At 61.7% G+C, this 23,127-nt stretch overlaps 2 protein-coding genes across 2 annotated transcripts; both read left to right on the top strand.

The window, feature by feature from the left end:
• The first annotated feature begins 239 nt into the window (after positions 1-239).
• LOC134526489 (tRNA-dihydrouridine(47) synthase [NAD(P)(+)]-like) lies at positions 240-7,501 on the top strand. The gene is made up of 4 exons (XM_063358409.1): positions 240-434; positions 4,789-5,226; positions 5,901-5,942; positions 6,041-7,501. Exons 1-4 carry the CDS (start codon positions 240-242, stop codon positions 6,239-6,241), a joined length of 876 nt encoding a protein of 291 aa, XP_063214479.1. The 3' UTR covers positions 6,242-7,501.
• PRR22 (proline rich 22) lies at positions 6,314-19,891 on the top strand. Its single transcript, XM_063358408.1, has 4 exons — positions 6,314-6,406; positions 15,546-15,669; positions 15,925-16,586; positions 16,896-19,891. Exons 1-4 carry the CDS (start codon positions 6,314-6,316, stop codon positions 17,904-17,906), a joined length of 1,890 nt encoding a protein of 629 aa, XP_063214478.1. The 3' UTR covers positions 17,907-19,891.
• Positions 19,892-23,127: the final 3,236 nt, after the last annotated feature.

The raw sequence follows: 23,127 nt of genomic DNA, 5'->3' as shown, positions 1-23,127 counted from the left end.
CTGCTCCCCCGCAGAGCGCTCAGAGCCTCCCACAGGCGGACGGACACTGACCTCAGCGGCGCTGCGACCCCTCACACAGCCCGCCCGGCCGCCGCCCCCGGCCCCGACACACACAAACCCCGGCCCCGCCGCCGCTCTGAGGCGCCCTGGCCGCCGCCGGGCCTTTTCTACCCGCCCCGCACACGCGCCCCCGTCACGTGGCCCGCCCGGCCCCCGGCGTCATCCCCGCGTGCGGCAGCATGGCGGCGGCGCGGAGGCGGTCCGCGCCCGGTGAGCGCGGGTCCCGGCTCGGCCCCGACCCTGCTCTGGCGGCCCCCTGGTATGTGCCCCGACCCCCCATAATCCCTCGGTACGTGCCCGGGCTCCCCCATAACTCCCCTCCGATACGGGGAAAAAGGCAAAGGGCGGGAGTCGTCTTCGTAGGAGCCCTCGCGGTGCGGGAATGTCCAGGATGAGGTTGAGAAGGGGCGGCCGTGCCCACCCCACTGCCGCTTTTCCCAGCAGCCGTCCCCCTGCCTCTGCCGGCTGCTAGTGCCCCTCTCCAAGGGACTGCGCCAAAATACTTGGGAAAAGCCCTAGTTTTAACCCAAACCATTTCAGTGGCTCACTTGAAGCCCAGGCCCGCACACCGTCACACCCGCGGGACAGGCCCCGGCTGGGAGATGCAACACCGCAACTTCCCCCCCCGCAACACCAGTAACGAGCCCCGTGCCGCGGGGTGGGAGCTGGGCAGGAGAGAAGCACCCAGAGCAGGGTGCTGGGCACCGAGCGCGTGGGGAAAGCCTCCTACAGACAAACTTACGCCCAGGACTTGATCCCCCCAGACTGAGTTTCCAGGGATTTCTCCTCCTGGGGTGGCCTGACTTGGTTCAATCTCAAAAATTCGCGGCAATAATGACTTTTTCACTCTTCTTCCTCCAAACCCCGGAGGGTTTGAAATTCCCTTATGGTCACCCTTAATTAAAAGCACGGCTCTATCCCTAATCGTTGCCGTAGGGCATATCTAAAGCCCTTAAAATTCCCAGTTGCTTGACTCTTATGGCTTTCGCAGCTTGGATTTTTTTCTTTTATATATATATAAATAAAAATAAATAACTCCACCTCCTGTTTTTGCTTGTGTAATTTTGCAGGCGGCTTTCTCAGGGGAGGAACTTTCCCACTGGCAGCTGCGTCTCCTCCTGCTGCTGGCAGCGAGCATCCCTAAGGGATGCTGCGCCACGGGAGAGCTCTAGCCATGGGCTACCGAGTCCCGGTGCCTGTCAGTGGGAAAACCCAAGCCATGGCACCCCCGTGGAGCTGGACCTGGGCTGCTCCATTCAGGGCCTGACCCCCGCTTTCCCCCCAATGGCAGCACCTCGCTGAATTTTCTCACCATCTTGCGGGGCTCCCCCATCCCAGCTTCACGGGTTTTGCTGCCCAGACTCTGTCCCGACGAGGTTTAACGAGATTTGGTTTGAGTTAACATTAATTGCTACCTTTTGTAAACTGATCCGGGGGAAGGAAATGTGAAATTGGTGCTATTCAGCTTCCAAGGGCAAAAATAGGATTTTCTACAAAAGCTGAGCTCAGGCTGGGCTCCAGCAACTGCTGTGGCCACGGGAGCGCGATGCTGAAGTGGCCAGGCATGGTGTCACCGGTCCCAGGGCCATGTGCCTTCACCGTCCTGTCCCCAAATGGGAGGCAGAAGCGGGCAGGATTTGCCCAGTGTCCAGCCAAGGCCAGGGGCTGCGGCAGCCTGAGCGCAGGCGGCACTTCAGGGTGCCAGGTCTCACAGCGTCACTGCCCCATGGCACGTCCCTGCCCCTCGCCGCTGGCCCAGGGACAAGCGGGGCAACGGGTGCCTGAGCTGGGGCGATGGGTGCCCACGCTGGGGTACCCGTGCTAGTGTGCCTGTGTTGGGGTGACCATGCTGGGGTGCCCATATCGGGGTGTCCCCTGTTGGGGTGCCCTTGTCAAGATGTTCATGACGCCACGCCTGTGACGGTGTGCCTGTGTTCAGGTGACTTCGCTGGGGTGCCCCACGCCAGGGTGCCCCATGTTGGGGTGTCCTTGACAGGATGCCCGTGATGGGGATGCCTGTGCCAGGGTGCCTGCGTCAGGGTGCCCTGTCCCCAGGTGACCATACTGGGGTGCCCATGTTGGAGTGCCCATGCTGAGGTTCCCATATTGGGGTGCCCCATGTTGAGGTCCCCATGCTGAGGTTCCCATATTGGGGTGCCCGTGTTGAGGTCCCCATGCTGAGGTGCCCGTGACAGAATGCCCACGGTGAGGTGCCTGTTTCGGGATGCCCATGCTGGGGTGCCCATATTGGAGTGCCCATGACAAGGTGCCCAGTTCCAGCGTGCCCATTTTGGGGTGCCCTTGCTGGGGTGCCCCATGCCTGGGTACCCTGTCCTGGGGTGCCCGTGTTGCTCCGGCACAGCCCCCATAGCGGCCCCCTCTGTCACCTATCCCGGCCGGTGGACCCTCACCCACCCTGCCCACCCCTGCCCGATCCTCCCCACCCCTGCCCATCCTGTCTGATCCTCCCCACCCCTGCCCACCCTGTTTGATCCTGCCCACCCCTGCCCATCCCTGTCCATCCCTGCCCATCCCTGCCCACCCCTGCCCACCCCTGCCCGATCCTGCCAACTCCTCCCCATCCCTGCCCATCCCTCCCCACCCCTGCCTACCCCTGCCTACCCCTGCCCATCCCTGTCCAGCCCCTACCACCCCTGCTCATCTCTGCCCGCCCCTGCCCGATCCTGCCCACCCTATCTGATCCTGCCCACCCCTGCCCATCCCTGTCCATCCCTGCCCACCTTGCCCACCCCTGCCCGATCCTGCCCATCCCTCCCCAACCCTGCCTACCCCTGCCCATTCCTGCTCACCCCTGCCCATCCCTGCCCACCCCCGACCACTCCTGCCCACCCCTGCCCGATCCTGCCCATCCCTGCCCATCCTTACCCCATCCTGACCACCCCTGCCCGATCCTGACCACCCTGTCTGGTCCTGCCCGTCCCTGCCCGTCCCTGCCCGTCCCTGCCCGTCCCTGTCCGTCGCTCCGCTCCGCCGCCTCCCGCTCGGTCCCCGCGAGATGGCGCCGCCGGCCCGGGAGAGCCGGGGCGGGGAGTGGCGGGGACAGGGACACACACGGCGGGACCTGCCGGGAGTGGTTGGCCCGCATGGGGTGCCCTGTGTCAGGGGACAAGGGGGGACCCGCCTTTGGACGACGGGTGCCCCGCGTTTGGGCGGTGGGTGGCCCGTGTTTAGGTGATGGGTGCCCCATGTTTGGGTGGGGATGATGGGTGCTCATGTTTGGGTGATGGGTGCACATATTTGGGTGAAGGTCGGCCCACATTTGGGTGATGAGTGAGCTGTGACCAGGTGGGTGTAATGGGTGCCCCATGTTGGGGTGATGGGTGCCCCATGTTTGGGTGGGGATGATGGGTGCTCATATTTGGGTGAAGGCTGGCCCACGTTTGGGTGATGGGTGAGCTGTGGCTGGGTGGGGATGATGGGTGCTCATGTTTGGGTGATGGGTACCCCATGTTTGGGTGGGGGGGATGGGTGCTCATATTTGGCTGAAGGCTGGCCCATGTTTGGGTGATGGGTGAGCTGTGACCAGGTGGGTGTAATGGGTGCCCCATACCTGGGTGATGGCTGCCTCATGTTCAGGGCACCTGAACCCATGTTACGGTGCGGGTGATGGATGTCCCATGTTTGGGTCACCCATGTTAGGGTGTGGGTGGCAGGTGCCCTGCGCTGGGTGACGGGTGAGCTGTGGGGTGGGGTGTGGGGTGCAGCTGGTGTCCCCGTGGGCCAGGCACGGAGCAGGGCACCCAGCCAGCCAGCGCTGGGGGACAAGGGACCCATTCAGGCGGCTGCATGCGCCGCGGCTGCTTTCGACTGCTCCGGGCCCCGCGTTGGGTGACTCGGGTCTGGCACCGCGCTGCACACACAGCTGGCATGGCCCCCTTGCCCCCAACCCTCCCAGCGCCTTCACCCCCCCCCCCCCCCCCAGTCTCCTCAGAAATGGGGGTGCAGAGCTGGATGCAGCGGGGACAGTGCCATCCCGGAGCAGGGATGGAGCCCAAGGATTAAATACCACAGCTTCGTGCTTAAAGATGCCACATTTTATTCCTCGCTTGAAAACGGTTGCAAACGATGCCAGGCTGGAGCAGGCGCGGCCTGACAAGCTGGAGGCTGGGGAGACCCCGCCAGACTCTGCGGAAAGCTCAGCACTGGGTGTCCCCAGTGTCCCCACTAGCCCCATCTGCCTTCTGCAGTGCGGGCAGGGGGGGCAGGGGGTGCTGGGCACAGCCGAGAGGCGCGTTGGGGACAAAAGCTGCCCAGCTGCCTGAGCCAACTCCGAGCTGGCAAGCCCGGGAGCGAAGAAGGGTGATGGAGGTGGGAGGCAGGTGCGGGGACCCCCCAGCCCTCCCATGGGACCTGGCTTGGCCTCTGTCCCTCTGTGGGGTCACGGCTGTGCCGGGGGCCGGGGCAGGGCAGAGGGTCCTCGCATGGATCCCGCAGCCCCAGGAGCTCTCCGGTAGCGTGGCGTTGGCTAATGCACGTCAGGGCCGTGGCGCTGGGTGATTCACGCTCCAGCAGAGCCTAAAAGGATGGAATTGGGATTGGCCACTTTAGTGGCCGCACAACCGGCACAGGCGAATTTTGGCCCTATCCCTCATGGGGGCAGCTCCAGAGGCTGCCGCCACCCCACAGGGAGCGAGTGCCACCCTCCGTGACCGCTCACAGTCACTAACACTCGTGGGGACTCATAAATACAGTCACCCGTTTCCTTAGGTGGCAAGTGGCAGTGCGCACCTCGGGGATGGCTACCAGAACATCATCAAGACGGACCTGGCCAAGCAGTGGGAGGGGAAGTCGCTGGTGAGGAACAACCTTTCCAAGGAGCTCCAGCACCAGCTGCGCAAGAGGAAGTTTAGCTTCAGGAAGGCTGACGAGTACCTCCGTGGTCTGGGCAAGCCCCACGGGGATGGTGGGAAGGGAGGCAAAGCCACGGAGCGTTCCACAGAGGAGCAAGAGGTGTCCAACTGCACAACAGCCCAGGAGGGGCTGGGAGACGGTCCTGAATGTCCTGCGCTACCGGAGCAGGGGGGAGATCCCAAACCAGACGCCTTGCAGAGTCCCACCGCCGGTGAGGAGGCTTCCTCCGTGAAAACGGTGGGCCCGCTGACAGAGGAAGATGTTATAAAGCTGCGGTCATGTGAGAAGAAGAAGGTGAGCAGGGAGAGTTTGGCTGAGGGCTGCCGTCTCTCGTGTCCCTGCCGAGTGGTTGAGATTGTGCTTGGGAAGGCAGAAGAGACCTGTTTGCTGGGTGAGAGGCAGGCAGGGGACAGAGCTGCCTGGGGACCGTGTTACTGTCAGGAGAGGGGAAGGATGCGGGACGGTGAGCTCCTGGGACTGTGGTGGTGTCCTCGGAGGGGTGAGAACCAAGAGAAGCTGCAGCCCCTTGCACGGGAAGGAGAGCAGGGGCTCAGTTGTCATGAAGGTGGAAATGATCTGCAAGGAGAGCTTAGTCTGGGGCTGGTTGGTTTGTGAGTACTGCACAGTGCTCTCCTGGGGTGAGAGCATTGCCTCCTTCCTCTCCTCGTCACCTCCGTCCTTGCATCCTTTAGCCAGTCTTGCATCCCTCTAGATCTGTAACTGCTTTGAGTTTTCTCCAAGCTGAGCAGCGAAAACAAACGGAGCGGTTCAAGTTTCTGGTTCTTTTCTCCAAGTGATACATTCTCTTGGAATAGTTGGGGCTCTCGAAGAAAAACCAGTGATTTCCTGGGTTTCCCACTGACATTTAGCCAAGGCAAGTGCTACAATTGCTACCTGGAATATCCTTCTGTTTAACCACTGCTGCTTCAGCTCTCCTAACGTGCTCCTCCATCCTTCTTGTTTTCCAGTTGGAAATCCAAGGCAAGCTCTACTTGGCTCCGCTGACCACGGTAGGTGGATAATTCTCTCCTTTTGTCCAAATTTGCCATTGCCACATCTGGAACAGAGCAAATCTCCTGACAAACCATCTCTCTGCTGTCTCTGTCAGTGCGGTAACCTCCCTTTCCGAAGGCGATGCGAGCGCTTTGGGGCAGACGTCACCTGTGGAGAGATGGCTGTGTGCACAAACCTGCTTCAGGGCCAGTCCTCCCAGTGGGCTCTCCTCAAACGGCATCACACCGAAGATATTTTTGGGGTACAGGTGGGTGCTGTCATCTTGAGAACCAAAGAAATGATAACTCGCTTCTGAGGAGAAAAGCTGCTGCTTGAATTCATGCAACCTGTCCCCCTCTGGCAGCCGGAGGGAGCGTTTCCAGACACGATGACCAAATGCGCAGAGCTCCCGAACCTGACAATTGAAGTGGACTTTGTGGACATCAATGTCGGGTGTCCCATTGACCTGGTCTACAAGAAGGTAAGAAGACGTTCTGCAGCGCATTTTCCCTCCTTCAATAGATGCTTGTCTTTTGCCTCATCTCCTGTTACCCGATCTGCTCCTGCCAGTCTGATCCAGAGCTCCCGGTTCATTTCTGGGCACTAGACCTCAGCGAGAAGGCAAATAAGCTGATCAAGGAGCAGGGAATGGTGAGCTGTGTCTCCCTGGCAGCAGGCAGAAGTTGGAAGGGAAGGGGCTGTGGGGTTTTTTTTGAGTCCCTTTTCTGCAAGTCTTGAGGTGCTGCAAGTCTTGAGATGCCAAGCAGGAAGCGGTGCCCATCCCCAGGTTAGGAGAGCTGAGCGTTTTCCCCATTTTTCATTACCCGATTTCTGAGTTCGCGCAACACAGTGCAGGGAACTGTTTTTCTCCCCACCTACGAGTCCTCAGGCACTGCCTTGACATGACTTCGCAAGCTCAAAGGCAGCTAAAAGGAGAGCTGGAGCAGCCAGCTGCTATTTCCCGTCTCACGGAAACAGAGACTAGCAGAAATAGAGCATGGCTACGGCCTTCTCTGGTTTTGCCAATCCTCATCCCTTTGGTCAGTGCTGGCAACAGCTGCCTGAAACCACGTTACCAGTACATCGAGCGGGATCCGGATTCTTAAATGTCATTTTCCAATGCCCAGCAATAGGGGCATTGTCCTTATCGGGAGGCTGCGTCCCTCCAGTGCTGGGGTTCAGGGTTAAAGCAACCAGGTCTGTTAGCAACCGGATCATTTTAAATCCTTGTTGGGATCCGGTGCCATGAAACCAATTAAACCTTGCAGCGGATATGGGAAGTTGGGATTGTGAGAAACAAGTTCCGGTCCGAATAAAATAGGCTCAGGCAGAATCCTCTGTGAAGCACATTTTTATTCACGTTCTTGCAAGAGCGGGTGACCTAGCAAGTAGGCACACTTCCCGTTCTTGAAACACACCTTTTTATTCCCTAATCCCGGCCGAATTTTTCCCTCCCCTGTTTCCCATTGGTTGGGTACTCCAGGGTTCACAGTCTGTCCGAGGCGCCTAAAATTCTTCCCGCATGTCCTGCCTCTGTTTACTTCTCTTTATGCTACACCTAGAGGGATTATCTGACTAGTTTATTTCTTTCCTTTTTGGTAAAAGATTGCTCAATGTCATTAGCCCTGGTTAAATGTTTGACTCCCCTTCTAGACACTAATCCAGTAGGAATCAGTTTGTCCTTTTGTCTGTGCGATAAGAGATGTTCTACAAGCCTTTGCTGGAGCCTCTTGGTGTTAGTCATTCCCTTATCGTGTCACCTCCGATGGAAACGGCTTTTCTCCTCTGCAAAAGCAATACCTGCCTTTCTTACAGGATAGAGCAAGGATGGACCCTCCGGGCTGGGATCCTGCATGGCTTCATTAACGAGAGGAACCCAAATTAATACCGGACAAGTTCATTTTTTCATTGCTGCTGTTGGATAAAGTTTAGCTGGGAGGACTTTTTAACCTTAAAGCAGATGTCTTCAGGTCAGGGCTAAATTATGCCTCCGCAGGCTGTCATTATATCATGACAGGGGCAGGTCAAAGCTCAGCACCGGAGGCGGTTTTGTGCAGCAGCCCTACATTTTCGGGAGGGTAGAGGCTTGGTTTGACACATCTGACTGCCATCACCTTCGCTGTAGAGCCACAGGGCGACGCAAGAGTGTACAGGTGGCTCTATTGTACTGGACACAAACCTCTCCTTGGTTTTTTTTTGTTTTGTTTTTGTTCTTTTCTTTCTTCTAGTGAGCTGCTGCTGGGAGCCGAAGCTACCAACTTCACCTTCCTGCCTAAACACACGGCAAATTCCTACAGATAGGGCTGAGGAGGCCCTTTCCTGTAGTGTCGGGTCAAGAGGAGGCGTTAGGACGATGCGTGTCGAGGAACGGGGTTGTTCAGCTGCGCTTTGAAATGAAATGAAAGTTTTATGTTTTTTAGAAGTTGCCTTCACGCCCCCAGCATCGGTCCCTGCCACAAGTTACACAGCAGATGGTCTCACGCGATCTTGCAGCCAGAGGTGCCTCGCTAACAGAGAGCAATCTGTTTAATGAACAGGACACAGGCCAGGAGGGATCTCTGGCCTCCAGCTCACGGCAGTTGTCCCGGCTCCCCCACGCCACACGCTGTTCACGTAGCGGGAGCGAGAGGCCTCTGTTCCTACCGGGGTGTCCTCGGTAGTGCCAAATCCTCCCCAGTGCCAGGAGGGGATGAACTAACCCAGTCCCTGGGGTCCTGCAGAGCACAAAGAGACCCAGCATCTCGTCATGGGATGTTGTGCAGAATCCCGGCCTTTTCTGGGAGCATGCAGCGGTGGGTACCGTCTCCTCCCGGTGTCACGCACCCAGGGGAAGTGCAGCCCCCTCCGAGGGGGACCCAGAGCTGCTTGTTTCCCAATGAGGAGACTAAAAGACCCGAGAGCAGGATTTGAGGGAGGGCTGGGCAGGGGAGCGTGCCACCGAGGGATGCTGCGTGACCTTCCCTCGCACCCTCCAGGTCCTTGTTCCTGTCTCTGCGTCACTCCAGGCAGCGCAGCACAGGCGACAGTCACAGAGGCATTTGCCGAGTGGCACAAGGAGGCTGCGGGTGCAGCTTCGTCCCCACAAAGCTCGGCTGAACCAACTTGGTCCTTTCGCCCCCTGAAAAATACTGTTGAAAGCAAAAAGCACTTGCACACAGAGCCCCTGGTAGGAGCCGGGGACACCCAGCCCCCCCCGAGCCCCTTCCCTCCCCAGCAGGAGCTGGGGGGGCTGTTGGGGGGGCCGTTGGGAGGGGGCGGAGCACAGGGAGCCCCAACATTCCATCCTGGAGACGCCAAAGAGTCCTTAGCAGCGGAGAGACTGAGGGGACCCACCATGGCGCTGCCACCTCCGTGGCTCCCACTGCGCGGCCCCCGTGCTCCCCCGGCGCCCCAGAGCCATCAGGCTTTAATGCTCCCACAAACCTTCTACCCCCAAGGCAGGGAACGACCCTGACCCGCAGCCCGGGGACGCTCTTGGGGCCAAGAGCGCAGGAGGTGACCACCGGCCATGGCTCCTGTCTCTCTTCCAGGCGCAGCCACCCTGTTCCCACCGCCCGGGCAGCAGCTGCTCTTCCCCACGGCCTGGGCACCCCCAGTGGGGGCGGCCCCACAGGCCCCGCCACCAGGTATGGCACCCCTGTCCCCTCTGCCACCCCAACACCATTGGTGTTCAAGAACCCTGGGCACCTTCAGCCTCCCCCTCCCCTCTCCATGGTCACCTTCACCATTCCACCTCCCCTGTTCCCCCCCCGGCAGTTCTGGCACGGGGGCTCAGCAAGCCCGGCTGAGTGTCCCTGCCCTCGCCTGCCCAGTGAATCCCAGTTCCTGAGAATTTCCACAATACTTGGGGCCACCTCTCGGGGACGAGAGCCCAGGAGGTGACCGCCGGCCATGGCTCCTGTCTCTCTTCCAGGCGCAGCCACCCTGTTCCCACTGCCCGGGCAGCAGCAGCCATTCCCTGCAGCCTGGGCACCCCCACTGGGGGCAGCCGCACAGGCCCCACCACCAGGTATGGCACCCCTGTCCCCTCTGCCACCCTGACACCATCAGTGCCCTGATGGCCATGGGGGGTGGCTCGGAGGGTGCCCCGGAGGGTGCCCCCGGCCCAGCACGGCTCCCTCCCACCCACACAGGGCTGCACAGGGCCCCATGCGGCTGCTGCTGCTTCGACCCGCGCTTCGGGTCCATCCAGTGGACCGTCACCAACGTGCCTGCGCCGGCCACTGCCACCCTCGGCCACGACGCTGCTGCTCCGTCGGGCGCTGCCCTGTGGGGCCCCGGGGGCTGCGGGACCCTCCCGGCCTGGGCAGCCCCTGGCACCCCCCAGGGACAACCAACACCGCCCCAACTGACGCAGCTCCCAGCATACGGCCACCAGGGCACAGCGGTGCCCGCAGTCCCCCCGCTGCTGTTCAACTCCATCCCTGGACGCCAGCACCTCGAGGCCACCTCCGCGGGAGCACCCCCTGCCAGCCGCGTACCCATGGGCACCTACTTCCCCCCCAGCCCTGCTGCTGCCCCCCACAACGAAGCTCCTGGTGACCTGGATGCCAACTTGGAAGTCACCGAGGACATGCTCCTCCAAGAGCCCCTCTGGCTCTTTTTTTCATCCTTGGACACCGTGGAGGTCTCCCAGGACCCCGACACCACCATCACCACACCTGGGGACCCCGGAAGCACCATCAGAGAGGGGAGAGCGGTGGCCCCAGCACCCACTGAGTTGCCGACATCCATCCCTGCCTTCAAGAACACCAAGGAATGGTCCTCAGAGACCAACAGCTCCAGCAGGGCCTCCCCCGCGCAGACACCCCTGGGCAGCGACATCTCCTCGAGCACCATCAGCTCCCCAAACAGCAACATCTCTCCCAGGAGCGACATCTCCTCCGAGAGCGACGTCTTCCCAGAGCTCACCTCCTCCCCGAAGAACATCACCTACTCAGAGCAGGACATCACAGACTACGACACCATCTCCCTAAAGAGTGACACCTCCTCGAGCAGTGACAACTCCTGGGAGAGCGACGTCCCCCACAGCCAAGCCCTCGGGGACGCGGCCGGCCACCTTGCCGTGCCCCACGAGGTGTCCCTCAAGGAGGCCCTGAGCCTCTTGGACTGTGACCCCGGTGGCACCGGCAAAGCCGCCCCCCTCTGCGACGTCGACTCCCTCTCGCTGCCCGAGGAGCTGCTAATGCACAATTACAGCATGGAGGAGCTCCTGGAGGGTGCCTGCATCCTGGAAGGATTCCTCTACGGGACAGAGAGTGACATCCCCAGCAGCTCCTCTGCTGTCCCCAATTGCCAAGCCCTCGGAGACACAGCTGGCCACCTTGAGAGTGATGTCCCCAGGAGCCCCTCTGCTGTCCCCAACAGCCAAGCCCTCGGGGACACAGCCGGCCACCTTGCAGTGCCCCAGGAGGTGCCTGTCAACGACTTTGGCGTGGAGGTGACCCGGAAGGCCGTCGTCGTCCTGGAAGATATCTTCTCCAGGACGAAGTCCCAGGAGTCGTGCGGGGACACGGGGAGGGAGCTGCCGCCAGCCCAGCGCACCATGGCGGAGAAGCGGGGGACAAAGCGGGGGACAAAGCGCGGGACAAACTCTCCATCGCTGCCACCCAGGAAGCGCAGGGCTCTGGGGGACAGGCCGGGGGTGGCGGGGGGGAAGAGACGCCCCCCAGCGAGGAGACGGAGATGAAGGGGCACGGGAGGGGGGGCATTTGGGGGGTGGGGGGGAGGGTTGTATTTAGGGGAGGGGACTGTATCTGGGGGGGTGGTGTGTTTGGGGGGGGTGGGGAGAGGGACATGTTTAGGGGAGGGGGGGTTAGAGTAGCTTCGATAGGGCCTTTTCTCTCCTGTTTTTCCATTAAAAGTCGTAGTGGGCAGTGTGTTTGGGGAGGTGGGTGTGTTTAGAGGAGGCAGGTCTATTTAAAGGGGGGGTAGTGTATTTTGAGAGATGGGGGGGTGGGTTTAGGGGAGAGGGGGGCATTTGAGGGAGGGGGGGTTAGAGTAGCTTCGATAGGACCTTTTCTCTTGACTTTTTCCATTAGAGGTTGCGGTGGGCAGTGTAGTTGGGGGGAGGGATGTGTTTAGGGGAGGGGGGCGCGTTTGAGGGAGGGGGGGTTAGAGTCGCTTTGATAGGGCCTTTTCTCTCCTGTTTTTCCATTAAAAGTTGTTTCTCCAGCCCCGCTCCGTGCCTGTCTGGGAGGGGAGGGAGCGCAGGGGACAGCGGGAATCGGCCCCCACCAGGTGCCACAGCCCCACACGGGACCCCGAAGGGCACCGAGCCCCCCGCCCAGGGCCGAGTCACCATCACCAGGGTGGCAGTGGTGGGGGGGGGACTCTCCTGTCCCCTTCCCCAGGGGCAGCCAGGACAGACGGGTCCCCGCCGGACCCACGGACACGGCCCCACGCAGAAAGTAGCACGGAGCCCCCGGGACAAGGTCAGACCTTGGGGAGCGGGAGGGGACGGACACACACGACCACAAGGGCTGCCAGGCCTTCGGCTGGACCCCGGCCAGAGTCCCTTCCCGCGGGGACAGGGCTCGGGGCAAAGCCCCCAAAGCCTCGGCACAATCACCCCCATCCGCGGCTCCGCAGCCCGGCTTTGCCTCCCTGCGCTGCCCAATCACCCCAAATCACCCCCACAACGGCCAGGGGGGAGCTGCCGGCCAGGCAGGGACCCTCCTCCCCTTCTCTGCCTGCGCCTTGGCCAGCCCCGACACCAGCCGGGGGGGGAAATAAGGAAAGAAATAAACAAAGAAATCACGGCGGGGGCCAAAAGTGCCTGGAAACCCCATCTCTTTATTGCCCGTTCCCCCTCCCAGCTCCACAGCCCGGGGCCAACGCAGCCAAGGGCGCCTTCGGGCAGCGGCCGCCCCTCTGCGGGTCCGGCGCGCAGAAGGTGTGGGGGGAGGTCCCCGGTCCCCATCAGGGCACCCCCGGTGTCGGGGGGAGCCGCTGCGGGCCCCAGGCGGGCGCAGTCCCCTTGGCCTCGGCAGGGCCCGGCGCAGCTCCTGGCACCGCTGCTGCTCCGCGTCCGGCCTCCCAACCCCCCGCCCCGAGCACCCTCCTGCACCCAAAACTCCCGTCCCCTGCAGCAGCTGCACCGCCACCGCCCGCAGCTCTCGGGGGCCGCGGGGAGCTGCTCTGCGCCAGAGAAGGCGGAAAAGGGAAGAGAAAGACCAGAACCCAAACTGCAGGGCTGACCTCGAGTTAACTGCAGGGCTGCCCAGCACCGCACACAGTGCTCCAGGTGAAGCCGCGCCAGCGCTGAACACAGCGGGACAATCCCCTCCCTTGGCCGCCTGCTTCTACTGTCTTTGATGCCCCCCACGATGCGGCTGCCCTCTTGGTGCCAGGGGACACTGCTGGCTCCTCCTGAGCTGCTCACCACCCCCACCCCCCTTTCTGCAGGGCTGCTCCCCAGACGCACCCTCCCCATTCCCACTGGTGTCGCCGTTACTCCCTCCCTCCCACCTGCAGAACGCGGCACTTGGACTGGTTCCATTTCACGCTGGTCAGGATTGCCCAACGCTCCAAGCCATCTAGAGCCTTCTGCAAGGCCTCTTGGCCCTCAACAGACTCAACAGCACCTCCCAGTTTGGGATCACCAGCAACCTTCCTAATGGGGCATTCAGCTCCCAAAATCCAGGGGAGCAACTCTGCCCACCCTTTTTCTGACAATTTGAAACTCAACCATTTCATGATGTCTGCAGCCGAGACCTTCCCGTCTCCCACGAGTCCTTCTCCGCTCACAACCACCAGGTCTCGGAGGGCATCTTTCCTTGATGGCCCCCCGAGCGCTGCTGACAAGAAGTTCCCATCTCCCACAAACTGCAGGAACTGCCCAGCCCTGCTCCTCACAGCACCAGGGGCTTCCCACATGCTGCCTGGGAAGATGAAATCTGCCAGAAGGAGAAGGGCTCCTGACACAGAGGTGTCTCCTCAGCCCCTAGAGATTCAGAGACTCACGGCCTCAGTGCCAGCATCCTGGCTGGGCGATGGGTCGCAGACCCCCACTGCACCATCGTGGCTGGACCATCAAACCTCTCCTTTAGGTACGGTGCGACCCCTCCACCCCTGCCCTGCCACCCCCCCGGCACAGCCCGGCACCTCCAGCACGGCCCCCCAGCTGTGGGACCGTCCCACCGAGCCCCACTCACCCCGAGGATACCCCAGCTCTGGGAACACGCCAAGGCTCCAGCCAAAGGCACTTGCACCTACAGCCCCCGGTAGCCGCCGGTAGGGGCTGCAGGCCCTCAGCCCCCCCGAGCCCCTTCCCTCCCCAGCAGGAGCTGGGGGGGCTGTTGGGGGGGCCGTTGGGAGGGGGCGGAGCACAGGGAGCCCCAACATTCCATCCTGGAGACGCCAAAGAGTCCTTAGCAGCGGAGAGACTGAGGGGACCCACCATGGCGCTGCCACCTCGGTGGCTCCCACTGCGCGGCCCCCGTGCTCCCCCGGCGCCCCAGAGCCTTCAGGCTTTAATGCTCCCGCAAACCTTCTACCCCCAAGGCAGGGACCGACCCTGACCCGCAGCCCGGGGACGCTCTCGGGGCCAAGAGCGCAGGAGGTGACCATGGCTCCTGTCTCTCTTCCAGGCGCAGCCACCCTGTTCCCATCGACCGGGCAGCAGCTGCTCTTCCCCACGGCCTGGGCACCCCCAGTGGGGGCGGCCCCACAGGCCTCACCACCAGGTATGGCACCCCTGTCCCCTCTGCCACCCCGACACCATTGGTGTTCAAGAACCCTGGGCACCTTCAGCGTTCCACCTCCCCTCTCCACGGTCACCTTCACCATCCCACCTCCCCTGTTCCCCCCCCGGCAGTTCTGGCACGGGGGCTCAGCAAGCCCGGCTGAGTGTCCCTGCCCTCGCCTGCCCAGTGAATCCCAGTTCCTGAGAATTTCCACAATACTTGGGGCCACCTCTCGGGGACGAGAGCCCAGGAGGTGACCGCCGGCCATGGCTCCTGTCTCTCTTCCAGGCGCAGCCACCCTGTTCCCACTGCCCGGGCAGCAGCAGCCATTCCCTGCAGCCTGGGCACCCCCACTGGGGGCAGCCGCACAGGCCCCACCACCAGGTATGGCACCCCTGTCCCCTCTGCCACCCTGACACCATCAGTGCCCTGATGCCCACGGGGGGCGGCTTGGAGGGTGCCCCGGAGGGTGCCCCCGGCCCAGCACGGCTCCCTCCCACCCACACAGGGCTGCACAGGGCCCCATGCGGCTGCTGCTGCTTCGACCCACGATTCCTCCACGTCGAGTGCACCACCACCAACGGGCCAGCACCAGCCACCGCCACCCTTGGCCACGGCGCCACTGTTCCACCAGGCACTGCCCTGTGGGGCCCCGGGGGCTGCGGGACCCTCCCGGCCTGGGCAGCCCCTGGCACCCCCCAGGGACAACACCCACTGCCCCACGTGACGCAGCACCCAGCCTACGGACACCAGGGCACAGCGGTGCCCACAGCGCCCCCGCTGCTGTTTAACTCCATCCCCGGACGCCAGCACCTCGAGGGACAGCCTGCAGGCAACAACAGCTCCGGCACGGCCACACCTGCGCAGACACCCCCTGCCTGCCGCGTCCCCACGGGCACCTGTGTCCCCCCCAGACCCGCTGCTGCCCCCCAGAAAGAAGCTCCTGGCGACCCGGATGCCAACATTGATGTGACCGAGGACGTGCTCCCCCAAGAGCACCTCAGGCTCTTGGGTTCCTCCCCGAACGCAGTGGAGGATGACCAGGACCCTGACACCAGTGTCCCCACGCCTGGGGACCCTGGTGGCACTGGCAGAGAGGGGAGAGCGGTGGCCCCAGCACCCACCGAGCTGCCAACCTCCATCCCTGCCTCTGAGAACGCAGAGGAATGGTCTTCAGAGACCAACAGCTCCAGCAGGGCCTCCTCCGCGCAGACACCCCTGGGCAGCGACATCTCCTGGAGCACCATCAGCCTCCCAGGGCGTGACATCTCCCCAGGGCGTGACATCTCCCCAGGGCGTGACATCTCCCCAGGGCGTGACATCTTCTCAGCGTTCAACATCTCACCAAAGAGCAACACCTCCTCAGGGCGTGACATCTCCCCAGAGAGTAACATCTTCTTTGCGTTCAACAGCTCGCCAAAGAGCAACATCTCCTCAAAAAGCAACATCTCAGAGAGCGACATCTCCCCAGCATTCAACATCTCCCCGAAGAGCAACATCTCCCCAGAGCGCGACATCTGCTCACAGTGCGACATCTCCCCAGAGCACGACATCTGCTCACAGCGCGACCTCTCCCCAGAGCGCAACCTCTCCCCAGAGCGCAACATCTGCTCACAATGCGACATCTGCTCAGAGCGCGACATCTCCTCACAGCGAGACATCTCCTCAGAGCGCGACATCTCCTCAGAGCGCGACATCTGCTCACAGTGCGACATCTGCTCAGAGCACCACATCTGCTCAGAGCACCACATCTGCTCAGAGCGCGACATCTCCTCAGAGCGCGACATCTCCTCAGAGCGCGACATCTCCCCAGAGCACGACATCTGCTCACAGTGCGACATCTCCTCAGAGCACGACATCTGCTCACAGTGCGACATCTCCCCAGAGCACGAAATCTGCTCACAGTGCGACATCTCCCCAGAGCGCGACATCTGCTCACAGTGCGACATCTCCCCAGAGCACGACATCTCCTCTGCATTCGACATTTCCCCAGGGAGCAACATCTCCTCTGAGAGCGACATCTCCCCAAAGAGCAACATCTTCTCTGCATTCAACATCTCACCAAAGAGCAACATCTCCGCAGAGTGTGACTCCTCCCCAAAGAGCAACATCTTCTCTGCATTCAACATCTCGCCAAAGAGCAACATCTCCGCAGAGTGTGACTTCTCCCCAAAGAGCAACATCTTCTCTGCATTCAACATCTCGCCAAAGAGCAACATCTCCGCAGAGTGTGACTTCTCCCCAAAGAGCAACATCTTCTCTGCATTCAACATCTCGCCAAAGAGCAACATCTCCGCAGAGTGTGACTCCTCCCCAAAGAGCAACATCTTCTCTGCATTCAACATCTCGCCAAAGAGCAACATCTCCGCAGAGTGTGACTCCTCCCCAAAGAGCAACATCTTCTCTGCATTCAACATCTCGCCAAAGAGCAACATCTCCGCAGAGTGTGATATATCCCCAAAGAGCAACATCTCCACAGAGTGTGACTTCTCCCCAAAGAGCAACATCTTCTCTGCATTCAACATCTCGCCCAAGAGCAACATCTCCTCTGAGAGCGACATCTCCCCAAAGAGCAACATCTTCTCAGCGTTCGACATCTCTCCAAAGAGCAACATCTGCTCAGATTGTGACATCTGCCCAGAGCGCAACATCTCCCCAGAGAGCAAAATCTCCTCAGCGTTCGACATCTCCCCAAGGACCAACATCTCCTCTGAGAGGGACATCTCCCCAAAGATCCACATCTCCCCAGAGGGCAAATTCTCCCTAAAGAGTGACATCTCCTCAGAGCACAACATCATCTCCTCAAAGAGTGACACCTCCTGCAGCAGCGACACCTCCTGGGAGAGCGACGTCCCCACCAGCCCCTCTGCTGTCCCCCACAGCCAAGCCCTTGGGGACGCGGCCGGCCACCTTGCCGTGCCCCACAAGGTGCCCATCGAGGAGGCCCTGAGGCTCTTTGACTGCAACCCCAGTGGCACTGGCACACCTGCGCCGCTTTGTGAGGTCGCCTCCCTCTCGCTGCCCGAGGAGCTGCTGACGCCCTACTACAGCGTGGAGGAGACCATGGAGGCTGTCAGCATCCTGGAAGAATTCCGCTCCAGGACAGAGTCCCAGGAACCATGCGGGGACGCGGGGATGGAGCTGCCGCCAGCCCAGCCCACCATGGCAGAGAAGCGGGGGACGAAGCGGGGGACGAGCCCCCTGTCACCACCACCCAGCAAGCGCAGGGCTCTGGCAGGCAGCCCGGGGGTGGCAGGGGGGAAGAGACCCCCCCCAGTGAGGAGACAGAGATGATGGGGGGCCGAGATGGGGTGCATTTAGGGGGTGGGGGGAGGGTTGTATTTAGGGGAGGGGACTGTATCTGGGGGGGTGGTGTGAGGGACATGTTTAGGGGAGGGAGGGTTAGAGTAGCTTCAATAGGGCCTTTTCTCTCCTGTTTTTCCATTAAAAGTCGTAGCGGGCAGTGTGTTTGGGGAGGTGGGTGTGTTTAGGGGAGGCAGGTCTATTTAAAGGGGGGGTAGTGTATTTTGAGAGATGGGGGGGTGAGTTTAGGGGAGGGGGCGTTAGAGTAGCTTTGATAGAGACTTTTCTCTCATCTTTTTCCATTACAAGTTGTAGCAGGCAGTGTGTTTTGGGGGAAATGAGTTTAGGGGAGGGTGGGGCATTTGAGGACAGGGTATTGTATTTGGGGGTGGGTGGGGGGATATGTTTTGTGGGAGGGGGGCGGATTTGAGGGAGGGGGGCTTAGAGTGGCTTTGTTAGGACCGTTTCTCTTGTGTTTTTCCATTAAAAGTTGTTTCTCCAACCCCACTCCGTGCCTGTCTGGGAGGGGAGGGAGCACAGGGGGGCAGCGGGAATCGGCCCCCACCAGGTGCCACAGCCCCGCTGAAGGGGGATTTTCATTCATACTTGGCCCTTGTTTAACTTGGGCATTCAAGCAGCTGAACTTTTTCTGACTTAGTTCTCCCTGTGTACACATCACACTCTCCTGCAATCAGCCTTTCCTCTTCTCCTGACTTGGCCTTTCCCAGCGAGTTCTTGGGCAGTGGTTTTCTTCAAAGCTGCTTTAGTGCTGCTGAAGGATGTTGAAGCAACAGCTCTGGCGATCCAAGCACTCTACTCGCCCATGAAAGCCATCCAGCTCAGGCAGCCGCAACACAGGACTCACAGCTCCTCGCTCCCCTGGACACGCTTCCAACCTTGCTATGACCCGATTCTATGACTATGGAGCTGGAGAGGCTGCAACCAGGGTCCCAAACACATGGGGAAGATGTGGCAGCTAGAGGGGAGGAAGCAGAGGTCAGCGAGTGCCATCTCACACCAAACACCCCACACTTGTCACATCACTCTGTCTTTCAGTCTGAACTCCCACCCACACACCAAACACAAGGGCAGACTTTGCACTCCGGCCACTCTCATGAGCACCAGCCCTTGCTCGCTGCATTAGCAGCACAGCCTCCTTCATACACCCACCAGGAACGTGTGGCAGCACCAAACATCTGTAGTGAGTTTTGTGTTGGCTACAGCCCATGTCAGAGAACAACCACAGCCCCCAGAGACAAGGGGGCTTTGTCCCACGGCTCCTCCATCCATCCCGCAGCCTGCCCACAGCAGGAAGAAGGCACAACGGCCTGCACCAAAGGAGGAGCAAAAAACAGTTCCTCCCATGGGCCACCAGCAGCCGAAACACAAAGCCCTCTCACACCTCAGCTGGGCTGAGCTTGAAAATCCTTCCAAGGGGTAATGTGGAAAACCCTGTTGCCGGAGCAGCCACAACAGAATTCTGCCCACGGGACAGCTTCAAGCAGATTTACACCTCTGTGCAACGGGAGACGGCTGAGCCCTGAGCAACCAGGCCTTGCATTTACTGCTTAAAAAAACCCCACATTAAAAAAGCCCACACCAAGCGCCCTACATCTCTGCAGAGAGCTCCACCTTCTCCAGCTGACAGCCAGCAGGAGGCAGAAGAGCCAAAGCCCCAAACCCCAGAACCCCTCAGAGGTCACCAGATGGGGGCCTCTAGGGGGGGTGTTCTGTCCCTCGAGCCAGGATGAGCCCTGCTCCCCCGGCACAGCAGCTGCTGCTCATCCCGAACGCCTCACAGGTCAGCACCCAGGAGGTGCCCCAAAACGGGACGACACCTCTCCCTCCTGCAAGGCCCACACACCGGCCGCCCCGCCCCTCCCCACACGGACAGCCCCTCCCCCGGGGGTCCTGCCCCCACGGCCAGGCCCTTCCTGAGGGCCGCCCCCAGCCCACAGGCCCTGCTCCCCCGCAGAGCGCTCAGAGCCTCCCACAGGCGGACGGACACTGACCTCAGCGGCGCTGCGACCCCTCACACAGCCCGCCCGGCCGCCGCCCCCGGCCCCGACACACACAAACCCCGGCCCCGCCGCCGCTCTGAGGCGCCCTGGCCGCCGCCGGGCCTTTTCTACCCGCCCCGCACACGCGCCCCCGTCACGTGGCCCGCCCGGCCCCCGGCGTCATCCCCGCGTGCGGCAGCATGGCGGCGGCGCGGAGGCGGTCCGCGCCCGGTGAGCGCGGGTCCCGGCTCGGCCCCGACCCTGCTCTGGCGGCCCCCTGGTATGTGCCCCGACCCCCCATAATCCCTCGGTACGTGCCCGGGCTCCCCCATAACTCCCCTCCGATACGGGGAAAAAGGCAAAGGGCGGGAGTCGTCTTCGTAGGAGCCCTCGCGGTGCGGGAATGTCCAGGATGAGGTTGAGAAGGGGCGGCCGTGCCCACCCCACTGCCGCTTTTCCCAGCAGCCGTCCCCCTGCCTCTGCCGGCTGCTAGTGCCCCTCTCCAAGGGACTGCGCCAAAATACTTGGGAAAAGCCCTAGTTTTAACCCAAACCATTTCAGTGGCTCACTTGAAGCCCAGGCCCGCACACCGTCACACCCGCGGGACAGGCCCCGGCTGGGAGATGCAACACCGCAACTTCCCCCCCCGCAACACCAGTAACGAGCCCCGTGCCGCGGGGTGGGAGCTGGGCAGGAGAGAAGCACCCAGAGCAGGGTGCTGGGCACCGAGCGCGTGGGGAAAGCCTCCTACAGACAAACTTACGCCCAGGACTTGATCCCCCCAGACTGAGTTTCCAGGGATTTCTCCTCCTGGGGTGGCCTGACTTGGTTCAATCTCAAAAATTCGCGGCAATAATGACTTTTTCACTCTTCTTCCTCCAAACCCCGGAGGGTTTGAAATTCCCTTATGGTCACCCTTAATTAAAAGCACGGCTCTATCCCTAATCGTTGCCATAGGGCATATCTAAAGCTCTTAAAATTCCCAGTTGCTTGACTCTTATGGCTTTCGCAGCTTGGATTTTTTTCTTTTATATATATATAAATAAAAATAAATAACTCCACCTCCTGTTTTTGCTTGTGTAATTTTGCAGGCGGCTTTCTCAGGGGAGGAACTTTCCCACTGGCAGCTGCGTCTCCTCCTGCTGCTGGCAGCGAGCATCCCTAAGGGATGCTGCGCCACGGGAGAGCTCTAGCCATGGGCTACCGAGTCCCGGTGCCTGTCAGTGGGAAAACCCAAGCCATGGCACCCCCGTGGAGCTGGACCTGGGCTGCTCCATTCAGGGCCTGACCCCCGCTTTCCCCCCAATGGCAGCACCTCGCTGAATTTTCTCACCATCTTGCGGGGCTCCCCCATCCCAGCTTCACGGGTTTTGCTGCCCAGACTCTGTCCCGACGAGGTTTAACGAGATTTGGTTTGAGTTAACATTAATTGCTACCTTTTGTAAACTGATCCGGGGGAAGGAAATGTGAAATTGGTGCTATTCAGCTTCCAAGGGCAAAAATAGGATTTTCTACAAAAGCTGAGCTCAGGCTGGGCTCCAGCAACTGCTGTGGCCACGGGAGCGCGATGCTGAAGTGGCCAGGCATGGTGTCACCGGTCCCAGGGCCATGTGCCTTCACCGTCCTGTCCCCAAATGGGAGGCAGAAGCGGGCAGGATTTGCCCAGTGTCCAGCCAAGGCCAGGGGCTGCGGCAGCCTGAGCGCAGGCGGCACTTCAGGGTGCCAGGTCTCACAGCGTCACTGCCCCATGGCACGTCCCTGCCCCTCGCCGCTGGCCCAGGGACAAGCGGGGCAACGGGTGCCTGAGCTGGGGCGATGGGTGCCCACGCTGGGGTACCCGTGCTAGTGTGCCTGTGTTGGGGTGACCATGCTGGGGTGCCCATATCGGGGTGTCCCCTGTTGGGGTGCCCTTGTCAAGATGTTCATGACGTCACGCCTGTGACGGTGTGCCTGTGTTCCGGTGACTTTGCTGGGGTGCCCCATGCCAGGGTGCCCCATGTTGGGGTGTCCTTGACAGGATGCCCGTGATGGGGATGCCTGTGCCAGGGTGCCTGCGTCAGGGTGCCCTGTCCCCAGGTGACCATACTGGGGTGCCCATGTTGGAGTGCCCATGCTGAGGTTCCCATATTGGGGTGCCCCATGTTGAGGTCCCCATGCTGAGGTGCCCGTGACAGAATGCCCACGGTGAGGTGCCTGTTTCGGGATGCCCATGCTGGGGTGCCCATATTGGAGTGCCCATGACAAGGTGCCCAGTTCCAGCGTGCCCATTTTGGGGTGCCCTTGCTGGGGTGCCCCATGCCTGGGTACCCTGTCCTGGGGTGCCCGTGTTGCTCCGGCACAGCCCCCATAGCGGCCCCCTCTGTCACCTATCCCGGCCGGTGGACCCTTACCCACCCTGCCCACCCCTGCCCGATCCTCCCCACCCCTGCCCATCCTGTCTGATCCTCCCCACCCCTGCCCACCCTGTTTGATCCTGCCCACCCCTGCCCATCCCTCCCCACCCCTGCCTACCCCTGCCCATCCCTGTCCAGCCCCTACCACCCCTGCGCATCCCTGCCCGCCCCTGCCCGATCCTGACCACCCTATCTGATCCTGCCCATCCCTGTCCATCCCTGCCCACCTTGCCCACCCCTCCCCAACCCTGCCCATCCCTCCCCACCCCTGCCTACCCCTGCCCATTCCTGCTCACCCCTGCCCATCCCTGCCCACCCCCGACCACTCCTGCCCACCCCTGCCCGATCTTGCCCATCCCTGCCCACCCCTGCCCGATCCTGACCACCCCTCCCCACTCCTGCCCACCCCTGCTCATCCCTGCCCGATCCTGCCCGCCCTGTCTGATCCTGCCCACCCCTGCCCATCCCTGTCCATCCCTGCCCACCTTGCCCACCCCTGCTCATCCCTGCCCATCCCTCCCCACCTCTGCCTACCCCCGCCCACCCCTGCCCATCCTTGCCCCATCCTGACCACCCCTGCCCGATCCTGCCCACCCTGTCTGGTCCTTCCCATCCCTGCCCGTCCCTGCCCGTCCCTGTCCGTCGCTCCGCTCCGCCGCCTCCCGCTCGGTCCCCGCGAGATGGCGCCGCCGGCCCGGGAGAGCCGGGGCGGGGAGTGGCGGGGACAGGGACACACACGGCGGGACCTGCCGGGAGTGGTTGGCCCGCATGGGGTGCCCTGTGTCAGGGGACAAGGGGGGACCCGCCTTTGGACGACGG

Source organism: Chroicocephalus ridibundus, chromosome 22, assembly GCF_963924245.1.
Source record: "Chroicocephalus ridibundus chromosome 22, bChrRid1.1, whole genome shotgun sequence".
Classification (NCBI taxonomy): Eukaryota; Metazoa; Chordata; class Aves; order Charadriiformes; family Laridae; genus Chroicocephalus; species Chroicocephalus ridibundus.
The sequence above is the reverse complement of the archived record's forward strand: the minus strand, read 5'-3'. Positions and strand labels throughout refer to the sequence as shown.

What these genes read in the sequence shown, in the direction of transcription:
- LOC134526489 (XM_063358409.1), top strand. Translation starts at nt 240, where the DNA reads ATGGCGGCGGCGCGGAGGCGGTCCGCGCCCGGTGAGCGCGGGTCCCGG. An exon ending in GGTCATGTGAGAAGAAGAAG is followed by an intron (nt 5,227 to 5,900) that starts GTGAGCAGGGAG and finishes CTTGTTTTCCAG; the next exon opens with TTGGAAATCCAAGGCAAGCT. An exon ending in ACTTGGCTCCGCTGACCACG is followed by an intron (nt 5,943 to 6,040) that starts GTAGGTGGATAA and finishes TGTCTCTGTCAG; the next exon opens with TGCGGTAACCTCCCTTTCCG.
- PRR22 (XM_063358408.1), top strand. Translation starts at nt 6,314, where the DNA reads ATGACCAAATGCGCAGAGCTCCCGAACCTGACAATTGAAGTGGACTTT. An exon ending in TGACCAGGACCCTGACACCA is followed by an intron (nt 15,670 to 15,924) that starts GTGTCCCCACGC and finishes ACATCTCCCCAG; the next exon opens with GGCGTGACATCTTCTCAGCG. An exon ending in CAGAGCACGACATCTCCTCT is followed by an intron (nt 16,587 to 16,895) that starts GCATTCGACATT and finishes ATCTCGCCAAAG; the next exon opens with AGCAACATCTCCGCAGAGTG.